General features: G+C 46.2%; 1 protein-coding gene across 1 annotated transcript; it reads right to left on the minus strand.

Annotated features, from left to right (window-relative positions):
* Positions 1-1,116: 1,116 nt before the first annotated feature.
* Positions 1,117-18,070, minus strand: LOC120322448 (myosin heavy chain, skeletal muscle, adult). The gene is made up of 38 exons (XM_027748627.2): positions 17,858-18,070; positions 17,628-17,771; positions 17,380-17,536; positions 15,805-15,832; positions 15,592-15,706; positions 15,414-15,506; positions 15,221-15,284; positions 15,030-15,128; positions 14,820-14,923; positions 14,581-14,719; positions 13,925-14,043; positions 13,677-13,826; positions 12,770-12,940; positions 11,689-11,998; positions 11,456-11,532; positions 10,487-10,574; positions 10,275-10,392; positions 9,841-9,964; positions 9,049-9,185; positions 8,691-8,946; positions 7,441-7,683; positions 7,045-7,221; positions 6,815-6,960; positions 6,637-6,727; positions 6,160-6,549; positions 5,881-6,007; positions 5,584-5,702; positions 4,917-5,113; positions 4,382-4,565; positions 4,130-4,295; positions 3,842-3,966; positions 3,394-3,702; positions 3,095-3,298; positions 2,723-2,848; positions 2,460-2,630; positions 2,267-2,371; positions 2,026-2,121; positions 1,117-1,405 (listed from the first exon to the last, which is right to left on the minus strand). Exons 1-38 carry the CDS (start codon positions 18,062-18,064, stop codon positions 1,250-1,252), a joined length of 5,832 nt encoding a protein of 1,943 aa, XP_027604428.1. The 5' UTR covers positions 18,065-18,070; the 3' UTR covers positions 1,117-1,249.
* Positions 18,071-22,688: the final 4,618 nt, after the last annotated feature.

A 22,688-nucleotide genomic window follows, 5' to 3' on the forward strand; every position in this document is an offset into this window, starting at 1 on the left:
GGCGGAAGTTTCCAGCAGAGTGACCAAAGCTCACTGGAAACTCACTTTTCCCTTTAGAAGGAAAACCCATGCTATGACAGGGATTTCTACACACACTGACTAAGGGACCACTGACAACCTTCAGCACTTCCCAGGAAATCTCAAGACCTCCAGTGGCAGGCTCTCCTTTGAAAGTTTGAAGAAGATTAGAGCTAAAGTTTTTGGAGATCCTCTACCTCAAGCCTGGGAATAGCCATGATCTGCATGCCATGCCTGAGTAAGCAGCTGAGAAATTCCCCTGCATTTGATTTACACACACACACTCCCAACACACCTCACTTTCCCCCATACCCCCCTGTCCTCTACCTTCTGCCCTCTGCACTCTCCTGTTTCTTTTCATGTCAGAGCCAGTGAGAACGTTGATCCCTCTCAAGCCTCCCCACACTGTGTTGATTTTAGAGTTCTGCTTTAAATGCCCATTCAGTTCTTTCCCTTCCTTTCTTAAATCTCTGGGTGTGTGCAATTGGTCTTCCTTGACCTTGTTTCTTTTTATTTTCTTTTTTTTTTTACCACTGCTGAAAAATGAGCTGTTATTTTCACACAGTTATGCAGCACATGAGGCAGACCTTCCTCCTGATGGGCAATTGTCAGCTCAGAGTCCACCTCTTCACAAGTGACACTTTATTGTGTTTCTCTATCTGTGTTTTTAACTTTATTGAATTTTGCGTGCTATGTAACGGCACTGTTTTCTGGGTGTCATGGAAGCCTTCTGCAATTCTAACCTATCAGTCACTGTCCTTAGTGCCTGGAATAGCGTAATTTCATTGGAAACATTGTGTTCCTTCCTGTTCAATGCTGCTCTGATTTACTTATTGCTGGAACAACATATGCCCCAGCACAAGTAACTCTCATTTTGTGTCTTTCAGGATTATTTGTGTGAGTGAGAAGCCTTCTTTTGATCACTGGCTAAAGTGTTATAGAAGGGATAAGAAGTTAGAAACCAGATGACAAAAAGCTGTACCATGGCACAGGTACACAAAGATTTTATAAGGCAACACTCTGTACAAAGACTAATGGTGCTACAGATCTAACCTTTAAAACCAGAAACAAATGAAGACTATTGCACATGATGTGCATCCAAATGAATCTACTCTTTATTCCTACATATTCCAACATATTGAGGGGGTTGCAAATATCAAATATGGAAGAAAGTGACAGAGAGTTCACATTTTGTGCAGCCCTCTGATCACTTTGCTGCTTTGTGACATCCTCACTCTTCCTCTTCTATTTTCTTCCCATGCATGTCGCGGCTCTTCACTCGGAGCTTGTTGACCTGGGACTCTGCAATGTCAGCCCGTTCCTCGGCTTCCTCCAGCTCGTGCTGGATCTTGCGGAACTTGGAGAGGTTGACATTGGAGAGCTCCTCCTGTGTGGGGAGAGGGAGTTGGTGGTGAGGAGCCCAGGGCAGGGATTTCACTCCTCCTGCACCTCGGCCTTGTGGGGCTGCAGCTCTTCCCTGGGGGGAGGCACAAACCTCCGTCCCCCTCCCACCACTGCTCACGTGTCAGCTCACCCCAACCTCCTCATCCTCCCCTTCCCAGGACCCCTCTGGGAAAAGCATCACCAGGACTGTGTCATACGTGAGGAGAAGCTTTGTCACTTGGATTTGTCACTTGTGCTCTTGTTCTCCCACTACTTGCTGCCTGATTATCAGTGTCACTTATCAGGCTGAGAAAGATCCTGAAGCGTTCTGCTGCTGACTATTAGCAGAGATTCAGGAACTTCTCAGTGAGTGGATGTGGCCCCTGGGTTTGTTTGCTCTGACCTCCCATATGAAACAGGCTGTAGAACTTGCCTCAGTTCATCCCTGACTGCAAAGTGCCCAGAGCTCACCAAGGCCTCATGACACGACAGCAAAACAGCGAGGCCAAGGCTGTTGTGTCTTGGGAGTTTCTTTCAAGCCCCTTTCCTGGTGTTCAGCCTCATTCAATGCCTGTGCTGCCCCAATGGAAGGTGGCCCTTGCCCATTCTTCCAGCAATACTTACAGCTTCCTCAGCCTGTCTCTTGTAGGATTTCACCTTCATTTGCAGCTTGTCCACCAGATCCTGCAGCCTGAGAACATTCTTCCTGTCTTCCTCAGACTAGAGGAGATGGTAAGGAGGAAGGAGAATGAATTCCTGGTCCTGCATCACACAGGGTTAAGAAATCCCCTTGGGGATGGTGTGTGCAAAATGAGACTTGCTGTGAGAAAACTCTGTCCAAGCCCAAGGAGGCCTCCAGCCTTACCTGGTAGGTGAGTTCCTTCACCCTCCTCTCGTACTTGCGCACACCCTTCACGGCTTCAGCGCTGCGCTTCTGCTCAGCATCAACCTCCCCTTCCAGCTCCCGCACCTGCAATGAGAAGCCCGTCCCTGCAGCTTCCCTGGGGGTGTCTCTCCAAGGGACGGGGTCACTCATGCACCAACACAGCCCTACTCACCCTGGCCTCCAGCTTCTGCAGTTGTTTCTTTCCACCTTTCAAGGCCAACTGCTCGGCCTCTTCCAGACGGTGCTGCAGGTCCTTCACCGTCTGGTCCAGGTTCTTCTTCATCCTCTCCAGGTGGGCACTGGTGTCCTGCTCCTTCTTCAGCTCTTCTGCCATCATGGCCGCCTGAGCAGAGCAAAAGGTCAAAGCCCTTGTGGGGCTGGAGACATTTTGGGGAGAATACATCCCCATCAGCAATGAAAGGAGCCCCGACTCACATCTGTGATGGCCTTCTTGGCCTTCTCTTCAGCATTGCGGGCCTCCTGGATCGTATCCTCCATTTCGCTCTGAATCTGAGAAATGTCTGTCTCCAGCTTCTTCTTGGTGTTGATCAAGCTGGTGTTCTGTGCAACAGGAAAGACAGGAATGGTGCTGTCAGTCCAAATGCCTGCACACCAAGGCCTGAAAGTGCAAGTAGAGTTTAGGAAAATTTTTAATGCAAGAGACTTGCATTAGACCGGGCATTGGAGGCTGGCTGGAGGGACAGCACATTTCATCAAGTGTTTACACAGTAATCACTTACAAGGTGCAAGACAATCTCCCTCTTTTTTATCCCTTGTGGATGGGATTAATTTCCAGCAATGCCTGACCTGGGTGTGGAGGAGCTGTGCACGTTCAGTGGCATCCAGGAGCTCCTGCTCAGCCAGTTTCCTCGACCGCTCCGTCTGCTCCAGGGCTGCCCGTAGCTCCTCAACTTCAGCCTGCAGCAGGTTTGCTCTGCGCTCCACCATGGCCACCTGCTCCTTCAGGTCATCCTGGGTCCTGAGAGCATCGTCCAAGTGTAGCTGGGTGTCCTGTAAGAGAGACAAGAGGAATTACAAGGCATCAGTGTGTGCTTGAGTGCCAAAAATATCAGGGGTCTCTCTATCTGTAGTTTTGCTGAACAGACCTTGAGCACAGCCTGTGTGTTTCTCAGGTTCTTTTGTGCCTCAGCAGCCTGGCGGTTGGCATGGCTGAGCTGGATCTCCATTTCATTCAGGTCTCCCTCCATCTTCTTCTTCAACCTCAGGGCTTCATTCCTGCTCCTGATCTCAGCATCCAGGGTGCTTTGCATGGAGTCTACAACTCGGAGGTGGTTCCTCTTCAGCTGGTCAATCTCCTCATCTTTCTCTGCTATCTTCCTGTCAATCTCAGACTTCACCTGGTTGAGCTCCAGCTGCAGGCGCAGGATCTTCCCCTCTTCATGTTCCAGAGAGGCCTGGATATGCATCAGGAACAGTGACTTAGACAACCACTTACTTTCTAAGCAACCTTTAACGGGGGTCTTAATGAAACCTAGGCTTCCTTTTCTGCCACATCTCCAAAACATTTACAATAATTTTTAGTAGTGTATGTACCTCAGCTTCCTCCAGGGACGCTTGCAGTTCAGATTTCTCCTGCTCAACTTGCTTCTTGACTTTCTCCAGCTCATGAATTGCCTTTCCTCCCTCCGCAATCTGCTCCGTGAGGTCGGAAATCTCCTCTGTGGGAACAAAGACCAATGGCTTGCTCAGGCCCAGAGCAGAATGGGAAGGGCCCTGTGCCACCAGGGTGACAGGCATCTTTGCAGAGCTGCAGGCACAGACCCCGCAGCAATGCTCAGCTGGTGAGAAAGCCCATCCCGGAGCAGAGGGCCAGGGACTTACGCTGCAAGTTCTTGTTCTCCCGCTTCATTGTTTCCAGGTGGTCCAAGGACTCCTCATAGGCATTCTTCATCTTAAACAGCTCCGTGCTGAGGGAGCGAGACTCCTTCTGGGAGGCCTCCAGCTCAGCCTGCGTTTCCTCATACTTCTGCTTCCATTCTGCCAGGATCTGAAGAGAAACGGGGCGTGAGTAGGGATGTGGCCATCCCGGGGGGAGGCTCTGCCCAGGAGTCCCAGGGCTGGAGCCCAAAAGACCTTGTCAAAGTTCTTCTGCTTCTTGTCCAGAGCAGCGCAGGCAGCATTGGATCGCTCCACATCAATCATCAGGTCCTCCACTTCATTCTGCAGCCTCTGCTTTGTCTTTTCCAGGGAGGCACATTTGGCATTGACAGCTTCGACGTGTTCCTCTGCATCCTGCAGGCGCTGTGCCAGCTTCTTCCTGGGAGGAGATGAGCACAGTGGCAGCTTAGAGCTTAGAAGGGAGTCAGTTCTGCACTGCCATGAGAGGGCAGTTGGCCACTTTGGGGGGTTTGAGCTGAGCACTTTTCACAGATCCTAAAGGATCTGTCCTTTCTGGGTGCATTAGGCCTGTCTTTGCACTTCTAGCCCTAAAGCCTATGCTTTCCCTTCCAATATACACTTTTTTCCTCCTACCCTCTATCTGCTTTGCACACAAAGACAGTATATCCCTGCCTTCATCCCAGCCCTGTCTCAGCCCACTCAGAGACTCCCATTTCCCTTGACCGCTCTCAGTCTTCTGCAGTCATTTCTCATCCCACTCCCCACGTACTTGGCCTCCTCGAGCTCCTCCGTGCGCTGAATCGCGTCCGTCTCGTATTTGGTTCTCCACTGGGCCACTTCGCTGTTGGCCTTGGACAGGGCGCGCTGCAGCTCCCCCTTGGCTTCCTGCTCCTCCTCATATTGTTCCCGGAGCAAGTCACAGTCGTGGCGAGCGGACTGCAGGGCGTGGGCCAGGGCGTTCTTGGCCTGTGGGGACATGGGGGTGGGTAATTCCAACACTTGTCTTAAGATGCCTCTTGACACCGAAATTGGCAATGAAATTAGAATGAACCTCTAATTAGGCAAATAGAGAGCTGGCATCTGATGGAGCCCTTACTGATGTGTCTGGAGGATCAGGACATGTTAGTGACAGGTGCTCTGGGGGCAGTAATCAGCTGTTTGTGTAAATGTTTTGACATGTGTGGCTGAATCCTGTCTTAGAGAGGATCATCAGAATGGCAAGAAAGCCTTGTGGAGTGCTTCCTCCAGCATCTAAAGCATCACACATCCTTCCCTCTCCAGCTCACGAGTAGAAGTTTGTGTACTATTGGTGTTCCCTCCAGTCCTACAGGTGTTTGGGGAAAGAACATGGAACCTGTCTTGGGTCAGACTATAGGATTCTCCAGATCCTATATCCAGGGGTGATCCAGGCTGTGGACACTAGGGTGCTTCCATACCTTGATTTCTTCCTCTAGATGCCTCTTGAGTTCCTCAATCTGTTGGGTAAATCCTTGCTTGCCCCTGGACAGCTGAGAAATCAGAGCATCTTTTTCCTCCACCTGGCGGGAATATTCACCTGGGAAGGGTAAAGGGAAAAAAGGGAACCAGACTATTAATCCTATGACCCTTTCCGCCTGTAAAGCCATGTAACCAGGAGTGGCCTGAGAGGTTATACCAGTTGTCACGTTGCACCCAAAGGTGTGCTCATGGCGTGCAGGTCCTCCCACTGCACTTGAGGAATGAGGATGTCTCACCTGACTCTGTCTGCAGACGAGCTCTTTGAGTATTGAGGTCATTGATCATGCGCTGATTCTGCTCCTCCTTCGTTTTTAACTCACTCAGCTGATCTTCCAGTGTGCGACACATCTTCTCCAGGTTTGCCTAGGGAGCAAACACAGGTAAGGGGAGGAGATGAACGCCTGCACTCTGCCTCATTCTCACAGCAGGGATATTGTCTATGGGAATGTGACTGGTAGATGCAGCCTTTGTGCCACACCTTGGCCCTGCGAGCATGTTCTACTGCAATTCCATACCTTGGCTTTGGAGACAGACTCCATGTTACTGGCCAAGTCATCAATCTCCATCTTGAGCTCGCTCTTCTCCTTCTCCAGCTTCTGCTTGACGCGCTGCAGGTTGTCGATCTGCTCCCCCAGCTCAGCTGTGCTGTCCGCGTGCTTCTTGCGCAGGGCGGCAGCCGTGGCTTCGTGCTGCAGCGTGGCCTCTTCGAGGTCCCGGCGCATCTTCTGGAATTCTGCCTCCCGCTTCTTGTTCATCTCCACCTGAGCTGCCGTCGCCCCTCCTGCTTCTTCCAGGCGCTCGCTGATCTCCTCCAGCTCCCTGGACAGGTCAGCCCGATGCTTCTCTGCTTTAGCGCGAGAGGTTCGCTCGGCCTCGATTTCCTCCTCCAGTTCCTCAATACGGGCCTGGAGAACACGAGGGACCCTTCACACCCGTGCCCTCCTCCTCCCTGAGCCGAGCCTGGGGCAGGCAGGGGAAGGGCAGACGCTTGCCTGCAGCTCCTTGATCTTCTTCTGTAGTTGCATGCCCAGGGCTTGTTCATCCTCGATTTTGCTCTGGATCTGGCTGATTTCAAAGTCTTTCCTTTGGGCAAAGCAAAGTGGGTTACAGCTCAAAGGAAGAAGACAAGAGCTGCAGCCCAGCACTGAGGTGCCCCAGGGCCACACTCACTTCTTCAGTTTCTCATCCAGCTGCTGCTTATCATTCTCCAGATCCATGATGCTGTCCTGGGCCAGCTTCAGGTCTCCTTCCAGTTTCCTCTTGGCTCTCTCCAGGTCCATGCGCAGTTTCTTCTCTTGCTCCAGGGACCCTTCCAGCTACACAGAACAAGGCCGTCAGTGCTCCACCAGCCAGCTCAAACTCCATACCTGTCTGTTCCTGCTGTGTGTCCGTGGGCTTACATCGTCCACTTGCTGCTCCAGCTTGGTCTTGGCTTTGGTCAGTGTATTGACTTTGTCCTCTTCTACCTGCAGGTCATCCAGGGTCTGCTGATGGGCCTCTTGGAGGGCTTTCTTCTCTTTTGTCAGCTTGGCGATGGTCTCGTCCAGGGCTGCCATCTCCTCTGTGAGGTTTTTCACCTACAAATATGAGCAATTATCAAAATTCAGTTGAAAACTTGCTTGGTGATTCAGGGAAATTCTCCCTCTGCTGTGCTTAGCCACAAGTTGCACTTTTCTTTTCACTGCTTAGGTCAGGCCCAGCTCATGTGCTTGAAAGCCAACACATCCTTAGGTTGCTCCTTTGCTCCTAGAAACAATGATTTTTTGACCCTTTAATGTGACTCCCTGTGTGTGTACCTTGTTTTCAGTGGCGTGCTTTTCCTTCTCCACCTTGGCCAGTGTTAGCTCAAGGTCATCAATGTCTTTCTTCAGCTCTGAACATTCATCCTCCAGTTTTCTCTTCTTGGCTGTCAGCTCAGCATTGATTTCCTCCTCATCCTCAGCCCTTTCAGTCACTTCCTTAATTTTGGCTTCCAGCTGGATTTTGGTTTTGATGAGCTGGTCACACCTTTCCTCAGCATCAGCCAGGCTATCTGCTTCCTGGTGGGGAGACAGAATTTTGTGGGTTGCAGTATTTTGAAATTTCTGTGCTCTGTCTTTTGTATCACTGACTAGGCTTGTGTTAAAATGGGAGCTAAACCTGACTTTTAAGTCCAGCAACTGGAAGATCTTGACTGGTGTTTACTGTAAACATCATCATTTGGAATCAATATTTATTCTATAATTTCTGTGTCTCCTAAATATGCCTCGCTGGTTGAGTGCCCCATGACAATGCTTCATAGCACAAACACAAAAGCACAACCTAACAGTGGTTACTTCCATCACTAATTTCGTCAGGAGCAAGGGCTTAGTGTTGTGGTTTTTTTTCTGATGGAAAATGCATCTAGCAGCTTTTTCTTTTTAATTGTCTCAACAAAAGTCTTAAAATATTTGGGATGTAATGGCTTTTACATTTCTGACAATAAATTAGTTGAGAAAGGTACTTATCACTTTCCTACAGGCATTAAAATTGCTGCAAGACCAATAAAGTTCTTGCCCTCATCTACCTCTGTGGCTTCTTTAAAGACCACATCAAACATTTCCTTAACTAGTTGATCACTTCATTTGGTGTTAAGAAACTGCCTTTTCCTAATTGAGTTTGAATGGGAAGTATCTGTGTTTCTGAAAGTAATCAAGGCCTTCTAGTGTAGCTGTAGATGGGAAAAGTGTGTGCTTCCCTGGTTTGCCTTTACTGCATTAGGCAGAATCACTTTTTTGAAAGCTGAGATGTTTCCCTTCCAGGTCAGAGCTCTCAGATGTGCAGCACATGTTGGCTGCTGTTTCATGGTTCTTTCCTCAGACAGCAGGAATGGTGTGTCGTGTGGGGCTGCCATAGGTCTCACCCTGCCCATGCCAGTGCCTGTTTCCTCAGCATTACAGTGCCTTAGAAGGTGTGATTTAGACCGTTTTCTACTACCCATCAGTTCCTGCGAGTTACTGCGTGGGATAAGATGCCTTCTGACAGTTTATCATTCTTTTTCCAGGGAGAAACAAACAGTGATACTCACAGCCTGCACTTGGAGCTGCAGGTCATTTTTCTCCTGCACCAGTGCTACCATTTTCTCCTCCAGTTCCTTCCGCTTTGCCTCAGACTTTGCAAGCTCTTCCTTGGTTTTCTCAAACTCTTCCTTCATGTTTGCCATCTCCTTCTCAGACTCTGCACTCTTCAGCAAGGGCTTGATCTTGAAGAACAGCTTCATCCAGGGCCAGTGTTTGACATTCATGAATGCACGAACGTTGTACTGGATGCAGAAGATGGACTCTCTGAAATGAAATTCATGTGATTATTACACAGCTCTGCTTTGATTAATTTAAACTTCATTAGCCAAATACCATGAGAATTAAATAAATTTTAGAAAAGTCTACCTCCTTTCCACCATTCTCTTATACTCCACTCTCATCAGGAAGCCCCTGCACCTGGCCTGTGTGCGAGTGATGATTTCTGCCAACTTGTCATCCCTCATCTCCTCCAGGAGTCCCAGCAGCCCAGCTTTGAAGAACACCTTGAGAGAGGAAATGGTGCAGCATGTCATTGTGAGGTAGTACAGGCTAAACACACAGCATCTTTCAGTATCCTAACAGACCTTAATGGCCATGACCAGCATCACCTTGGGCCTTCTCCCATGCCCTCTGTCCAAGGGCTTAGAGCTTCCCTTAGTCTCAGACTTAAGCATTCAGTCCCTGTCTGAGCTATGTGTCATGAGTACTGTTTCCAGTTCAGCCACAGCCTCAGCCACCCCCACGCCTGATCATGGACCCCAGTGAGCTCTACCATGACCTGCTCACTTACTTCCTGGCTTGATGTTAAACGTATGTCATTGCTGTGTATAGGTCCATGAATTAAAGAATAGGGCCTTGCCTTGTTAGCCTACCTATACCTGACCCTGCCAAATCATGAAAACCAAGGCTTTATGGCTTCACCTCAGACCTTCCTTATTGTAACAAACCTGCCTGATGACCTGGACTCCTGGTTGAATCTGACTACCACTCCCAGGTCATCCTCATTTGCCTTGATCGAGTACAGTGGTGCTGGGCACTTCCTGATTGAGGTCTCCCCCTGCCAGCTCTGGTATGTCATTGTGCTGTGCCCCATCCCCCTGGCAGAGCAGCCCACCCTCACTGCTTTTGACAAACTTTTAACACAGGTCTTGTTTTTACCTTGGTGTGACCAAATTTGTACTGGGTGTGGTCCACATCAATGGACCCAAGGAGCTTCTCAGAAGCCTTCTTGTTGTCCATGAACTGTCCCTCTGGGATAGCACTGGCATTGAGTACTCTGTATCTGCAGAGGAAAACATGAAGAAATTGTCAAAACCACTACTGTGATTGAACCCCCAGCCTTCTAAGACTGTCCCATTGAACAAATCTTATGCCTGGAGACAGTTCAATTCAGGATATGGGGATTGTTTTTGGTATATAATACTAATTCTAAGTACTAGAGAATCCTGATCTCAGCAATACCCTGCCATCATGAACTGGTGGCGAAACATTTCTATATTACTGTTCACTACCAATTTAAAGTATGAAAGTATATCACAATACTCAGGCTCTTCAGCTTGGTCTGAATGAGCAGAAAGGTGCAGTGTTCTTACCTCTGTTTGAAGTCAGCATAGAGGACTCTGCTGGGGAACCCTTTCCTGCAGATCCTGATCCCTTCCAACACGCCGTTACAGCGCAGCTGGTGCAGCACCAGCTCGTGCTCCATGGCACCTGACAAAGACCAGCATTAGTGACTACCCCGCTCTCTGACGCTCAGGAAAGGAGCTTCTGCTGCTTAAGTTTTCCTCCTCTTGGGTGTCCTTACCAGGTGTTTTTGTTTCATTTGGGATGATGCACCGTACAAAGTGAGGGTGGGTGCTCCTCAGGTTGGCCATCAGCTTGTTTAAATTCTCCTGTGAGATTATCAAACAAAGTTTATATTATTAACTGTGAGCACTGGAATCTTAACAGAGGATGCATCACACTGGGAGTTTCAGGTTGCAGACTTGTCTTCTCTAAAACAACTCCCAGAAGTCCCAAAGGGAAAACTGGAAATAGAAACAAATTTTTGGTTTTGAAATTCTTTTATGGAATAATGGTTAGTATTACTTTTCCTTGACCTCCTCATCCAAACACAGGGCTGCTATTTCACAGTTTTCCTTTGAGTTGGTAATTCTTGTGGTATATATTTGGGCATTTAAAGTAAATCACACGTACTCTTGGTTAAGCATGATTTGACAGCTAAGTAAGTTCTTTCCAAATGGATGCAATATTTCTGCAGCCCATGCAGAGTGACTCTTTTAGTAGTAATTCAGTCTCAAACCTTTAACACATAACTCAAAACTGACCTCGCAAGTCAATTATTTAGTGTAATTTAACCTTCACTCTCTTTCCACATTGAAATCAAATCATTGCCTTATAATCTTGGGGTAATTTCATCTTTGCTTTTCATGTTTGTTCTATTACTTTCAAATTTTACAATGAGTCAATACTGAAAAACTGCATAGATACAACAAAACAGGTCAAGGAAATATATCTGAATTCTGTGGAGAGGATTTTAAGGAATTTGGCTGATATGTTTTTCACTTCCATCTAAGTAGATGAACTTAGCCGTTTCGATATTTTCCTAGAATTTTCAAAGATGGATGTGGCATTGCAAAGGAAAAGTCTGTAATTTACAAGAATGGAAAAGAAAGGATTTTAAAGGATGAAAAGGGTTATGTCCAAAATGCAAACAGACCTTTCAGATTCAGATGCTTTCCATCTGCAAAGACTTAATGAATATAAAACTTACCCTGAAAAGAGCTGAGACAGTCTGGAAAGAAGAACCCTTCTTCTTGCCTCCTTTCTTGCCACCACCACCACCACTATCTGTGTATCAAAGTAAAAAAAAAATAAAGTATTAGAATGTGGATATTGCAATTAGGAAATACAGAACACAAAGTAGCTTTACAATTTTAGTGTTTGTGGCTTTAAATCTGAGAAAAATTTGTCTCACACTAAAAATACAATTTTCACTGAACTGACCTGCATCTGCTCCACCATAGCTGGCAAAGAGTAAGGCCAAGGTCTTGACAGATGATTTCTGGTACAGCCCAATGACAGTTTCATTCAGGGGGTCCTTGTTCTTCTCCAGCCACCCAGTGATGTTGTAGTCCACTGTGCCAGCGTAGTGCACCAGGGAGAAGTGGGCCTCAGCCTTGCCTTTGGCAGGCTTGGGCTTCTGGAAGTTGTTGGACTTGCCCAGGTGCTGGTCATAGAGCTTGTTCTTGAAAGAGGTGTCAGTTGCCTTGGGGAACATGCACTCCTCTTCCAGGATGGAGAAGATGCCCATGGGCTGGAAGGTATCACAGGAAATGACAAATAAAGATGATAATGGAAATGTCCAAGGCCACATTGGATGGGACACTGACCAACCTGGTCTAGGGCAAAGTGTCTCTGTCTCTGGCAGGGGGTTGGAACGAGATGTTCTTTAGGTTCCCTTCCAACCCAGACCACTCTGTGATTCTATGACAGTGACAAGAAGCCTGTGCATCAGAGGTACTACTGGGGTGCTTTAGCATCCCAGCCTGGATGAGGGCCTGGCTTTGTTAGGAGTTGTTCTCAGGCAGGGAGCCTATTTCTGCCTTCCCTTTGCCTCCCTGCAGCCAGTCTTCATGGAACTGGTAAGGATGTCTGTCCAATGCACATTGGAATTGGTGCAGAATTAGAGGGAGCAGTGCTAAACAGAAACATAATTGGGAAAAGAGCCACAAGAGGCCCTGTGGTTGTGGGAGGTCCAGTGAGATGATACTTATTGCCCAGATTTGTCTGTGGACTTCAGATTTGAGCCTTCAAAGGAAAAAGAAAAGGAGACTGACTTTGCTTTGTTTTAAAAGCACTCTCACTCTTGGTGGGAGTCCGGGCTACTTTTCCAAGCTTGAAGACCAGAAAATGCAGGACTGATGACACAGAGGTGCATTTTCCCTTTTCTCTTCCCCAGACGAAACTAAATTTCCGTGCAAAATATTTTGCTTAACTGATGCTGCATGTCTGGCTCTGAGCTGAACCTGCCTCAGAAACATCACATAATTCCAGCATTCATCATACATGTGTATGGGAGAGGTACCTTCTCAATGAGCTCAATGCAGGCAGCCAGGTCCATCCCAAAGTCAATGAACTCCCACTCAATTCCCTCCTTCTTGTACTCCTCCTGCTCCAGCACGAACATGTGGTGGTTGAAGAACTGTTGCAGTTTCTCGTTGGTGAAGTTGATGCACAGCTGCTCAAAGCTGTTGAACTGCCCAAAGCAAGGAAAGGTGCATGGGTTCTCAAAGCGTGCCAAACACCACAGGCCTTTGCTGGCATTCTCCTAAGGCTGGTTGAAGTTCCACAGCTGAAACACCATCCCCAACCCTACTGTCCCAGCCTGTGTTTCCTTAGCAGGGCTTCTATTGTACCACTCCCTGGCCTTGAAGGATTTTTTTATCGTTACCTCTGAAATCAAGCTACAGTTCTTTTTCCCTGTGCTACTCAACAGCAAATCCTTTGGTAACCTCAGCTGCTCCATTGGGTATGTGTTGCAGGTTTCTGACCTCCTGGACAGTGGAAACCTCCTCAGTGTCCCACCCAAGGATTTCTCTGCCCTCGCATCAATAATCTGGGGGTTTCTGTGCTAAGGAAACATGCTGGGAGCTTGCCCACGGCACAGCCTTTCCTTGGTTTTCCAAGAGCATCCAGCCCTTTGGCCCAAAGCTGTGTGAGCCTTAGTCCTCGAGCTCTCTCTCTGTTTGCAAAGCCTGAGACCTTTGTGAGCTCACGGGCCTCTGTTTGCCAGAAAGGCAATGTTAGAATTGGTGTTTGTCAGCAAAGCCTTTTGAGGGGGCTACAGTGACAGAGAAGAGGGAGGGGTTCCTAGAAAACATCAGATGAGAAGGATAAACTTTTGAATCCTCTCAAAAAGAAGTGTGTGTCTGAGTCCTCATGACCCCTCCTCGCTCCTCGCTTGACTAGGGTGTCAAATCCTTGTTCCTTACGTCAAAGATCTCGAAGCCAGCAATGTCCAGCACACCAATGAAGTACTGCCTGGGCTGCTTCGTGTCCAGCTGTTGGTTGATGCGAACAACCATCCACAGGAACATCTTCTCAAACATAGCTTTTGCCAGGGCACCCACTGAATTGTTCACCTAAAGCAGAGGAGACAGGACCAGAGTTCCCTCCCAGGGTCACAGAAGAATGCTCATGTACTCCCTCAAGCCATGCATTGTCAACCTCCAGATTTTACCTGTGTCACGTTTTGACCTTTGGTCACATACTCATTCCCAACCTTGACTCGGGGATAACACAAGGCCTTCAGAAATTCAGCTGAGTTAAGGCCCGTCAGGTAGGCAGCCTTGTCAGCCACTAGAGATGGGGAAAGGAAAAGTATTTCATGGATGGTGTTCATATTTTAGGAATGGAAGAGCATTTATCTGATCCCATACAGAAAGCTTGGGAAGGAATGTGAATTGTGCAAGCTAATGATGGCCTTCTTTGAAAGCAAGAAAAGGTATGGCTTAGATAGGAGTAGCTTGAACCTGGAATTTCCCAGAAGAATCCCAAAAGCCTCTAGTAATGCATGAGGTGAGCATGCGGTGGCACGTGGATTTCTGGGTAGCAAAGCTTAGGGGAGTTATTTCACCAAAAATGCAACTGGACATCATGGTTTCTTAATGGTTGAAGGGTTTCGAGAGAGAGAAAGACAATCACTGGACAGAATAATGGAACTTCCCATGGCTGAGAAAACACCTCTGCATTTAGATGGACTATATACAAAGATGGGTTTCTCGGTGTTGTATGTGGAGACTCAGCCCAACAGAGGTCTGTCTTTGGAGGCTTAACATATCACCTCTGGAGTCAGACAAGTGCTTTAAACAAATCAGTCACTGAATTTGCTGATACCTTCTGTGCCATCAGGCTCTGCCTGCTCCTCTCGTTGTTTCTGCTTGAACTTCAGGTTCCCATAGTGCATGACAGCCCCTGTCAGCTTGTAGATGGCTGTTTTCTCATCAGCACTGAAGCCCAGGATGTCAATGGCACTCTGCAGTAAAAAAGCATGAGTTCAAATACATGTCCTTAGTGGGTCAGCGATGTCACCCTCAAGATATGCACAGTAGAGACCTTTTTGCTGTGTTACTCACATCTGTTGCCATCAGCTCCTCCTGGTCATCAATGCTGGGAACAGTGACCTCCCCTTGACTCACATAGTGGAAATCGTAAGGGTTGGTGGTGATGAGGAGCATGTCTGAAAGCAGGAAGAGGCAAGGCACAGGCTTAGTTTTGCCAAGCAAGTGACAGAGGGAGCTGTTGCTCAGGGTTCATCCTCAAAAAGCCATAATGCTCCTTCCTACCAATTAGCTCTGGCTTCTTGTTGGACATGATCTGATAAAAGATGTGGTAGCTTCTTTCCGCCTTGAGCTGGAAAGTGACTCTGGACTTCTCCAGCAGATCTGCCCAGGAAGGTAGAAAGAGATAGGCACAGCAATGCACATGGAGGTGGGAATTTGGGAAGGGATGGAACCAGTCCAAGAGAGTCTCTTACAAGTTTCAATATCAGCAGAAGCCAGTTTCCCTGTGGCCCCAAAGTGGATTCTGATGAATTTGCCCTGTTAAGGAGAAGCAACAGCATTTCAGCCTGTATGGTTTATTCTGACATCTCCTTTACATGAAGACCTGCTCAGGCATCACTTGTCCTGCCATGAGAGGGAGAGATTTTGTCCAAGTCACCAACTCACAAAGCGCGAGGAGTTGTCGTTCCTCACGGTCTTGGCATTTCCAAAGGCCTCCAGCAGTGGGTTGGCGCTGATGATTTGATCCTCAAGCGTTCCCTGCAGGGGGAAAATTATTCACCGACTGTGTTGAGTCAACAGGGCAATGACAGCCCAAGTGTCCAGTCTGTTCTTCCTGACTCACCTGCATTTTGCCTGATGTCTGCTCCTCCTTCTTCTTGTCCCCGCTGGCTGCAATTGTTGCAAAGTACTGGATGACACGCTTTGTGTTCACAGTCTTCCCGGCACCGGATTCTCCGCTGTCAGAGCAAGGAGAGAAGCAGAGAGCGTGTGGTCAGGCAGGAGGGGCCCTGGCCCTGGGCAGCCCCTCAGGGACCCGAGCAGGGGGTGTACGTACGTGATCAGGATGGACTGGTTCTCCCGATCTGGGGAAGAGACAGAAAAATGATTACAAAAGCGTCATGAATATCCTTGATAAAAATATTCCTGCAACTTTTAGAAGTTGCACTGGCATTAGGCAGCTAATTCCTTTCATAAGCATACCTATCTTCACTCCTACTTCTTTTTTAACATTTTAATGTTCCCAGCTGCAGCTGGGAAGCTGATATGTCAGCCCTGATATGCTTGGCAGGTGTAGCAAATGTGCTTCTTTTTCTGGATATTCTCTTCATGTCAACCTGCTCATTTTCTTTATGAAAATGATTTCAACAAAGGAGCAGTTTTGTAGAATTGCTGATTAAATGATCTATCAGTCAGCTGAGGTGAACGGGATCATGTGTTTCTCATAAGCATTACAACACAAGTGACAACTACTCCTCATCAGTCTGTAAGCCCCCTAAATGTTTTTTATGTCAGTAGCCAGTTGATTGTTGCCTAAAGAAAATCACAGAAACTTCATAGACATGTAGTAACGTTTACCAGAACAGTCTCCTATGCTCTACAGATTGAAATTTCTGAGCTCAATTTGATGTTTGTGTGTGCAGTAGCTTGGGCTGAGTTTGCCTTCCAGAATTTTTTCTGGTTGCTTTTTTAATCCATACTCCCATTGCAGTTTGCACTATGTAACCTGAAAACATCTGCACAATGTCTGAAGAGACTAAAGCATTAAGGAACTAACTCTTGTGGAAAAGTCTGGGTTTGCACACACAAAGTTTCTTCCTCTTGAAGGTGCCAGCAAGATGACTTACATAAACACGGCTATGATAACACACACCAATCAAACATCAATTTATTATTGTTCTGTTCCCATTCTATTCCCTACCAATTAGTCTTCTAATTCTCTGAATACTATAGGATTAAATACACTAATTGGGGTTAGAAGAGGGAAGATGATTTATTTTAAAAATTTAAAATATGTATCTTTATGGTATATATTTTTATGACTAATCTACTCTTTCTTAAAATTCTGGAGATTTAGGCAATGCTAGAAAAGTTGTCACTACCCTTCTTTGGTGTTGTTTCCATTTATTTTAATGAATGAAAAGGAAGAAATTGTTTCTGAGGGAGGAAGTATCAATTTTCCGAGCTGGTTTCACTGTAAAATCTGACTGGGACTGCTTCCCAAGTTTTCGTAAAGCCAAAGTTGAATGTTGTTTCCCCTTACACACAATGTGATTTAGAAACTCCACTCTAGTGACTTCAAAGAATAATTAAGTTCATTCAATGAACAATTCTTTCATCTCAGAGAAAAAGCAGAATTTCAAAAGTATATCCAAATTTCTTTGAAGGAAAGTCTGACAATGTATCCAGTGCTAAATCATATTCTCCCAAATATCTTGAACATTAAATTCTAACATTGACTGTTATAAACATGACCTAAATGACAGTTTTCAGTAAAGGAACTATTTCCAGTGATGAGAGAACATCACCCTCACAGCACCATTAAATTGAACTACTTTGCAGTGAAAAGGTTTCTTTTCACCTCTGAAAGTGTTCACAGCCAAGTAATTTTAAAGAAAACCGAGCCACTCACCAGTCAACATGAACTGATAGGCGTTGTCAGAGATGGAGAAGATGTGTGGAGGGGCCTCCTGGCGCTTCTTGCCTCGGTAGGCCAACACCACCTCCGGGTTGTACACGGGCAGCCACTTGTAGGGGTTGACAGTGACGCAGAAGAGACCCGAGTAGGTCTGCGAGGAAGGGACACAGCACGTTGGCTTCCCCTGGGCCTGGCAGAGCAGTTCCTCCCGCTGCCCAAAGGAAGCTGCTGCTGCCACTTACGTAGATCATCCAGGCTGCGTAACGCTCTTTGAGGTTGTACAGCACAGCGGGTTCGTGGAGGTGGGTCATCATGGCCATGTCCTCAATTTTGTCATACTTGGGAGGGTTCATGGAGAAGATTTGATCTTCCTTCACGGTCAGGGTCTGTCAGAGGGCAGGAAGGGACAAGCATGTCAGCTCAGAGCCAGAGTGGGAATGAAATGCTGTTTGTAAATCTTGCATTTACTCACCTCTCCCCCTTCAGTCTTGACAGTGACCTTGCCTGCATCCTTACTCTCAATTTTCCCTTTCACATAGGATTCCTTTGCATGTACAACAAAGACAGATGTCTTGGCATCGAAAGGCTTGTTCTGGGCCTCGATTCTCTCCTTCTCCGATTTTCGGAGGTAAGGAGCCGCCTCCCCAAAGGCGGCCATGTCCGCGTCCGGAGCCGACATAGCTGCACTTTGACAGCAGGCACTGTCAGCAGGGTCCTTGTAGGAAAGAAGATATGTTGTATCAGGGAGTGAACTGCTTTATGTGGAAGAGAGGAGATCTCGCACATTGATCTCTTCAAATATTGAAGTAAGTATTAACAAGTCAAAAGTTGTATTTAAACTTCCCAGTTTTGGCTGAAAGCACTTCTATACTTCTCCAAAATTAGTCCTTAGGCATCTACCTAAGCAACAAAATCCAAAACAGCAGTTTGGCGTGCAGTATGTTGTGAAATTTAGCAGCATTATCCCAACTTTGCAAACTCTAGCAAATTTGTATGTTTCCATAACAGACACTTCATACTAAATGTCTGTTTTGTTTGTTGTTTTTTTTTTAAATGCTACTGAAAGTTTCTGAAATAATTCCTTGTCTGATAGCAAAGAGTGGCTTTCTAAAATTTACTTGCTATGGACAATTGCATTATCACAGATACAGCTGTCACTAGTGCATGTTCTCCGTTGCAGAAATTTTAAACTCTTGGATTTCATCTTGTTCCTTAAAAGTTGCTAAATTTTGGTATTAATTCTGGTGGCAGAGGTGAAAGTCAGTCACTGCTGTTTGAAAACATAACAACTCATTTTGTGTTGCAGAGATACCCAGAGGTAATATAGAAGTTGAAGGAAAACATGCTGCCTTCAAACCTACAATAAAATTACTGGTGATAGAGACAGTCCATGATAGAAATGGATATCCAACTCTTAGAGGAAGGTAAATGGAGTAAAAAGGTATGTTTAGCCCGGAAGTTCACAGGAGCCATACACTTACCTTGAAATTTTCTGTCAAGACTGGGCACAGCACTCCAAAGAGTCTTTTATAGACTCTGGCATGCAGATGCTTCGGATGTTTCCTTTTCCTTCTGTCAAAATATATTTTGGCAAACCATCTTCGGCAAAATATTGTCTGGCAAACTTAACTAATGGCATAATTGTCATTTGATTTGACCTGATATATTTAGAAATGTTTTGCATCTTACCATTCCTGTGGATACATTTCCTATAAATAGTCTGACAGGGCTATTAATATTGGGGTCTGGACTAGTCAAGGCACTTAAAGAACTTGGATGTAGGATTTATTGCTTCTTCTACTGCCTCTATAGGTAACTTAATCTTTGATCCAGATGAGATTCTTTGGTATTTCTGTACTATTACTATTCCAGATGTAAAAGTGAAATAATATAACGTATCTTGTACTCACGGTCCTATGAATTTAGGGTTACCTTTACAACATTAGAAAGGGAAGTTCTACGAAAGACAAATCATGATTCAATCTCCTTCAGTAATTCATTATATATTATATTGCAATGGAGAAAACCAGATATATTGTGGGCCAAAATTCTGGCCGCAATATCAGATACAGAGGAATCCAACAGACAGTTTGTGCTTAGAGTGTGAAAGGTGACTCCTTAGATATAAGAGCAATTAAATATCTATGTGAATAAATCTGCACTTTATTTTAAAACTTCACTGAAGAAATTAAAAAATTCAAAATGTGCATACTAGAGGAATGTTCACTACGATGACAGTAGTCAGTCATACGTGATATATGAGAAAAATCTTCCTAGTTTCAAACAAACAAATTGTTCATACTGTCTCATATATGCAAAATATAAAATGCTATTGCTTTTTTGCAAGTAATTTTGTGTTGTGAAAAGTTGATGCTTCATTACAGAGCTGATACAGAAGAAATGTGTAACATTTGATGACTAGCACTTTTATTAACAGGGAAATTATTCATATAAAAAAATTATTTCTTTTTCTCAAACTTTATTGAAGATACTCTAAGGCTTAAGAGACACAAAGAGGCAAAAGTAACCTACACCAGGAAATACCTTTGAGATGTATACTCAATAAATATACCATGATAATTCCCATTTCCTCTCACACAAACATGAAGTGCTAACATGCCTTAAAGGGCTTAAACCTTTAATGAGCCAATAGTCATGTGCCCATTTCAACATATACCAAGCAATACCCTCAACCAAGTCAGCCCTTCACTACCTACAACTCCAAGAATACCCAACCCTTGCAGCCAAAACCAACTCTACCCACAATCACACACAGCACACAATCTGAGATCCTCTACACTCTGATCCACCCTCAGTCCACCACTCCCATCCCATTACAAAGATCTTGCCCTCTTCCACATTCACACAGTTCCAGCAACAAGAGCTCTCAACACCATGCTGCCTGTACTGGAGCAGGAGAGCTACAGGCAGGTCCTGTACAATGCTGTACTCTGAGAAAGGGGGAATTTGCCAGTAGTTCTGGAGAGTGACTGGCCAAGTTCTAGGAAAAAGGGCACTGTCACTTGAGCTGTTTAAACAGTGTCAGCTCTAAACACGCTCTTCTCCTGGTCATTGGCATTTTGACTGCTAAAAGAGCTCAGAGGATAAAGCTCAGGGAAGAGCACAGGGGCAAGGTCAGAACAAATGGTGCCTGTGATCCAAGGAGATCCAACACCAAGCAGTGGCCCAGGCATGAACAGCTTGTTCCAAAGAGAAGCACACAGTTCTTTGAAGTTCAAACCCAGAGCTCACCTGTGGGCTCCCTGTGCAGTGGAGGGGGGAGGCTGATGGAAACACCCTTTGTCCTGCCCAGGAGGAGCCCAGAAACAACCTGTGTAAAACAGTGAGTGCAGGGGCACATCAGAAGCCCTGTCTCTCTGGGCAATGGACTGACTGTTTCTCGGACTGCCTTGGACATACAGAACTTAGAGAACAGCAGCACAGAATGGTTTGGGTTGGAAGGGACCTTAAAAGAATAATCTAGTGCAAGACTGCTGCTGGGCAGGGATATCTCTGACTAGATGAGGTTGCTCAAAGCCCCATTCAGCTTGAGCTTGCACACTTCCAATGATGAGGCATTCCTGTAATCTGGGACCAGTCTGTTCCAGTGTCTCACTGGCCTTGTCTTAACAAATGTCACTCTTATATTTAACCAGAATCTACCCTTTTCAATGCGAAACCTTCTCCCCTTGTCATTTTGCCACAGGCCTTGGAAGAAGTCTTTCCCCATCTTATAGGCTGCCTTTATATATTGAAAGCTGCTATATGGTCTCTTCAGAGCCTTCTCATCTCCAGGCTTAGCAGGCCCAACTCACTAAGCCTTTCTTCATAGGAGAGACATTCCAGGCCTCGGATCTTTTTTTGTGGCTCTGCTCTGCATCTGCTCAACCTGGTCCATGTCCTTCCTTTGCTGGGGATCCCAGAGCTGAATACAACACTACAGGTGGGGTCTCAACTCTTTAAGCCTGTCAAAGTCCCTCTGGATGACATCCCTTCCCACTGTTTATCAGCTCAATCACTTAGCTTGGTGTTGTCTGCAAACTTCCTGAGGGTTCACTCAGTCCTAAAACATATAGAACCATAAAACAGAATCACAGAATGTTTTTTTTAGGCAGGAAGGAGGCCAGGGGATCTGTAGAGGAGAACCCAGAAAACTGCTGATGGAAGGTTCCAGAAAGAAAGGTGCAAAGGCTGCTGGACTGCTCAGGGTGCAGAAGAGCTGTAGCACACAACACACTGTCCCACCTAATCTTGCATGTACCTGGAAGGTGTGGAGGAGGTTGTCCTTTGGCAGAATGTTTCTCTGGTCAAATGCTAGCAGCAGACACAACTCCACAGTGCAAAGGTATGTGCTGTCTACCCTGGGAAAAAGAAACTGCAGTTGCAATGCAGCTCTATCAGGAATTTCTGTGCTCAGCATGGAAGTTGGCCTCTGCATTCTAAGAGCTCTGCATTGATACCTCAGTCCCCAGGTACATGCAGTAGAAGTCAACATAAAGCAATTACAGCTGTGTGGGCTGTGCTTGGTGTGGTAGAACAAAACGTTCCTTGAAAGATGACTGTAACTAATCAAGTAATAATCAGGAAGATTATTGAAAGCAAGCAAAGATGACATTGAAATAGCAGTTCCTGTGGGATTTGCAGGATGCTGGTGTTGCTGACAGACATGCTGACAGGATTAGTAGAGCACACCTGTAGGGATCAGTACATCAGTGAACCAGCAGTGGACCACATGACATGGCAAATCTAGCTCCAGACTACTGTGTAGTAAGATGGACTTGACAGAGAGCACTGGATGCTGGATTGGCAACTACAACAGAGTTGGAATGTAGTGTGTCATCAAAGCATCAACAATTCCTTCTTCCTTCCTTCTTTCCCTTCTTTCCCTTTTTTCCCTTCTTTCCCTTCTTTCCCTTCTTTCCCTTCTTTCCTTCCTTCCTTCCTTCCTTTTTTCTTTCCTTCCTCCCTCCCTCACTCCCTTATTTCCTACCCACAGGGTAAATGGGATGATGTCTCTCATGGGTGATTTTATATGGCACTTCTTCAGTGAAAAAAATAAAGGTATATGTAAACTTCTCTCCAGTAACAAGTAGAGATGGCATTTACTCAGCACTGAACTCAAGCATTTCCAGCATGAACAGAGATAAAAGTGCAAGAAGTGCAGGTTTCCAATGGTTGTCAGTTATACTGCATGTATATGCATATATATGGAATACAGGATCACAGAATCCTAGAATATGCTGAGTTTGAACCCTGCACTGAACCATCCCCAAGAGTCACCCCCTGTGCCCCAGAGGATCAGC

Source organism: Pipra filicauda, unplaced genomic scaffold (genome assembly GCF_003945595.2).
Source record: "Pipra filicauda isolate LSUMZ 115617 unplaced genomic scaffold, ASM394559v2 scaffold401_size638136_pilon, whole genome shotgun sequence".
Lineage (NCBI taxonomy): Eukaryota > Metazoa > Chordata > Aves > Passeriformes > Pipridae > Pipra > Pipra filicauda.

What these genes read in the sequence shown, in the direction of transcription:
- LOC120322448 (XM_027748627.2), bottom strand. Translation starts at nt 18,064, where the DNA reads ATGTCGGCTCCGGACGCGGACATGGCCGCCTTTGGGGAGGCGGCTCCT. An exon ending in TATGCTGACTTCAAACAGAG is followed by an intron (nt 9,965 to 10,274) that starts GTAAGAACACTG and finishes TTTCCTCTGCAG; the next exon opens with ATACAGAGTACTCAATGCCA. An exon ending in AGCACGCCACTGAAAACAAG is followed by an intron (nt 7,222 to 7,440) that starts GTACACACACAG and finishes TCATATTTGTAG; the next exon opens with GTGAAAAACCTCACAGAGGA.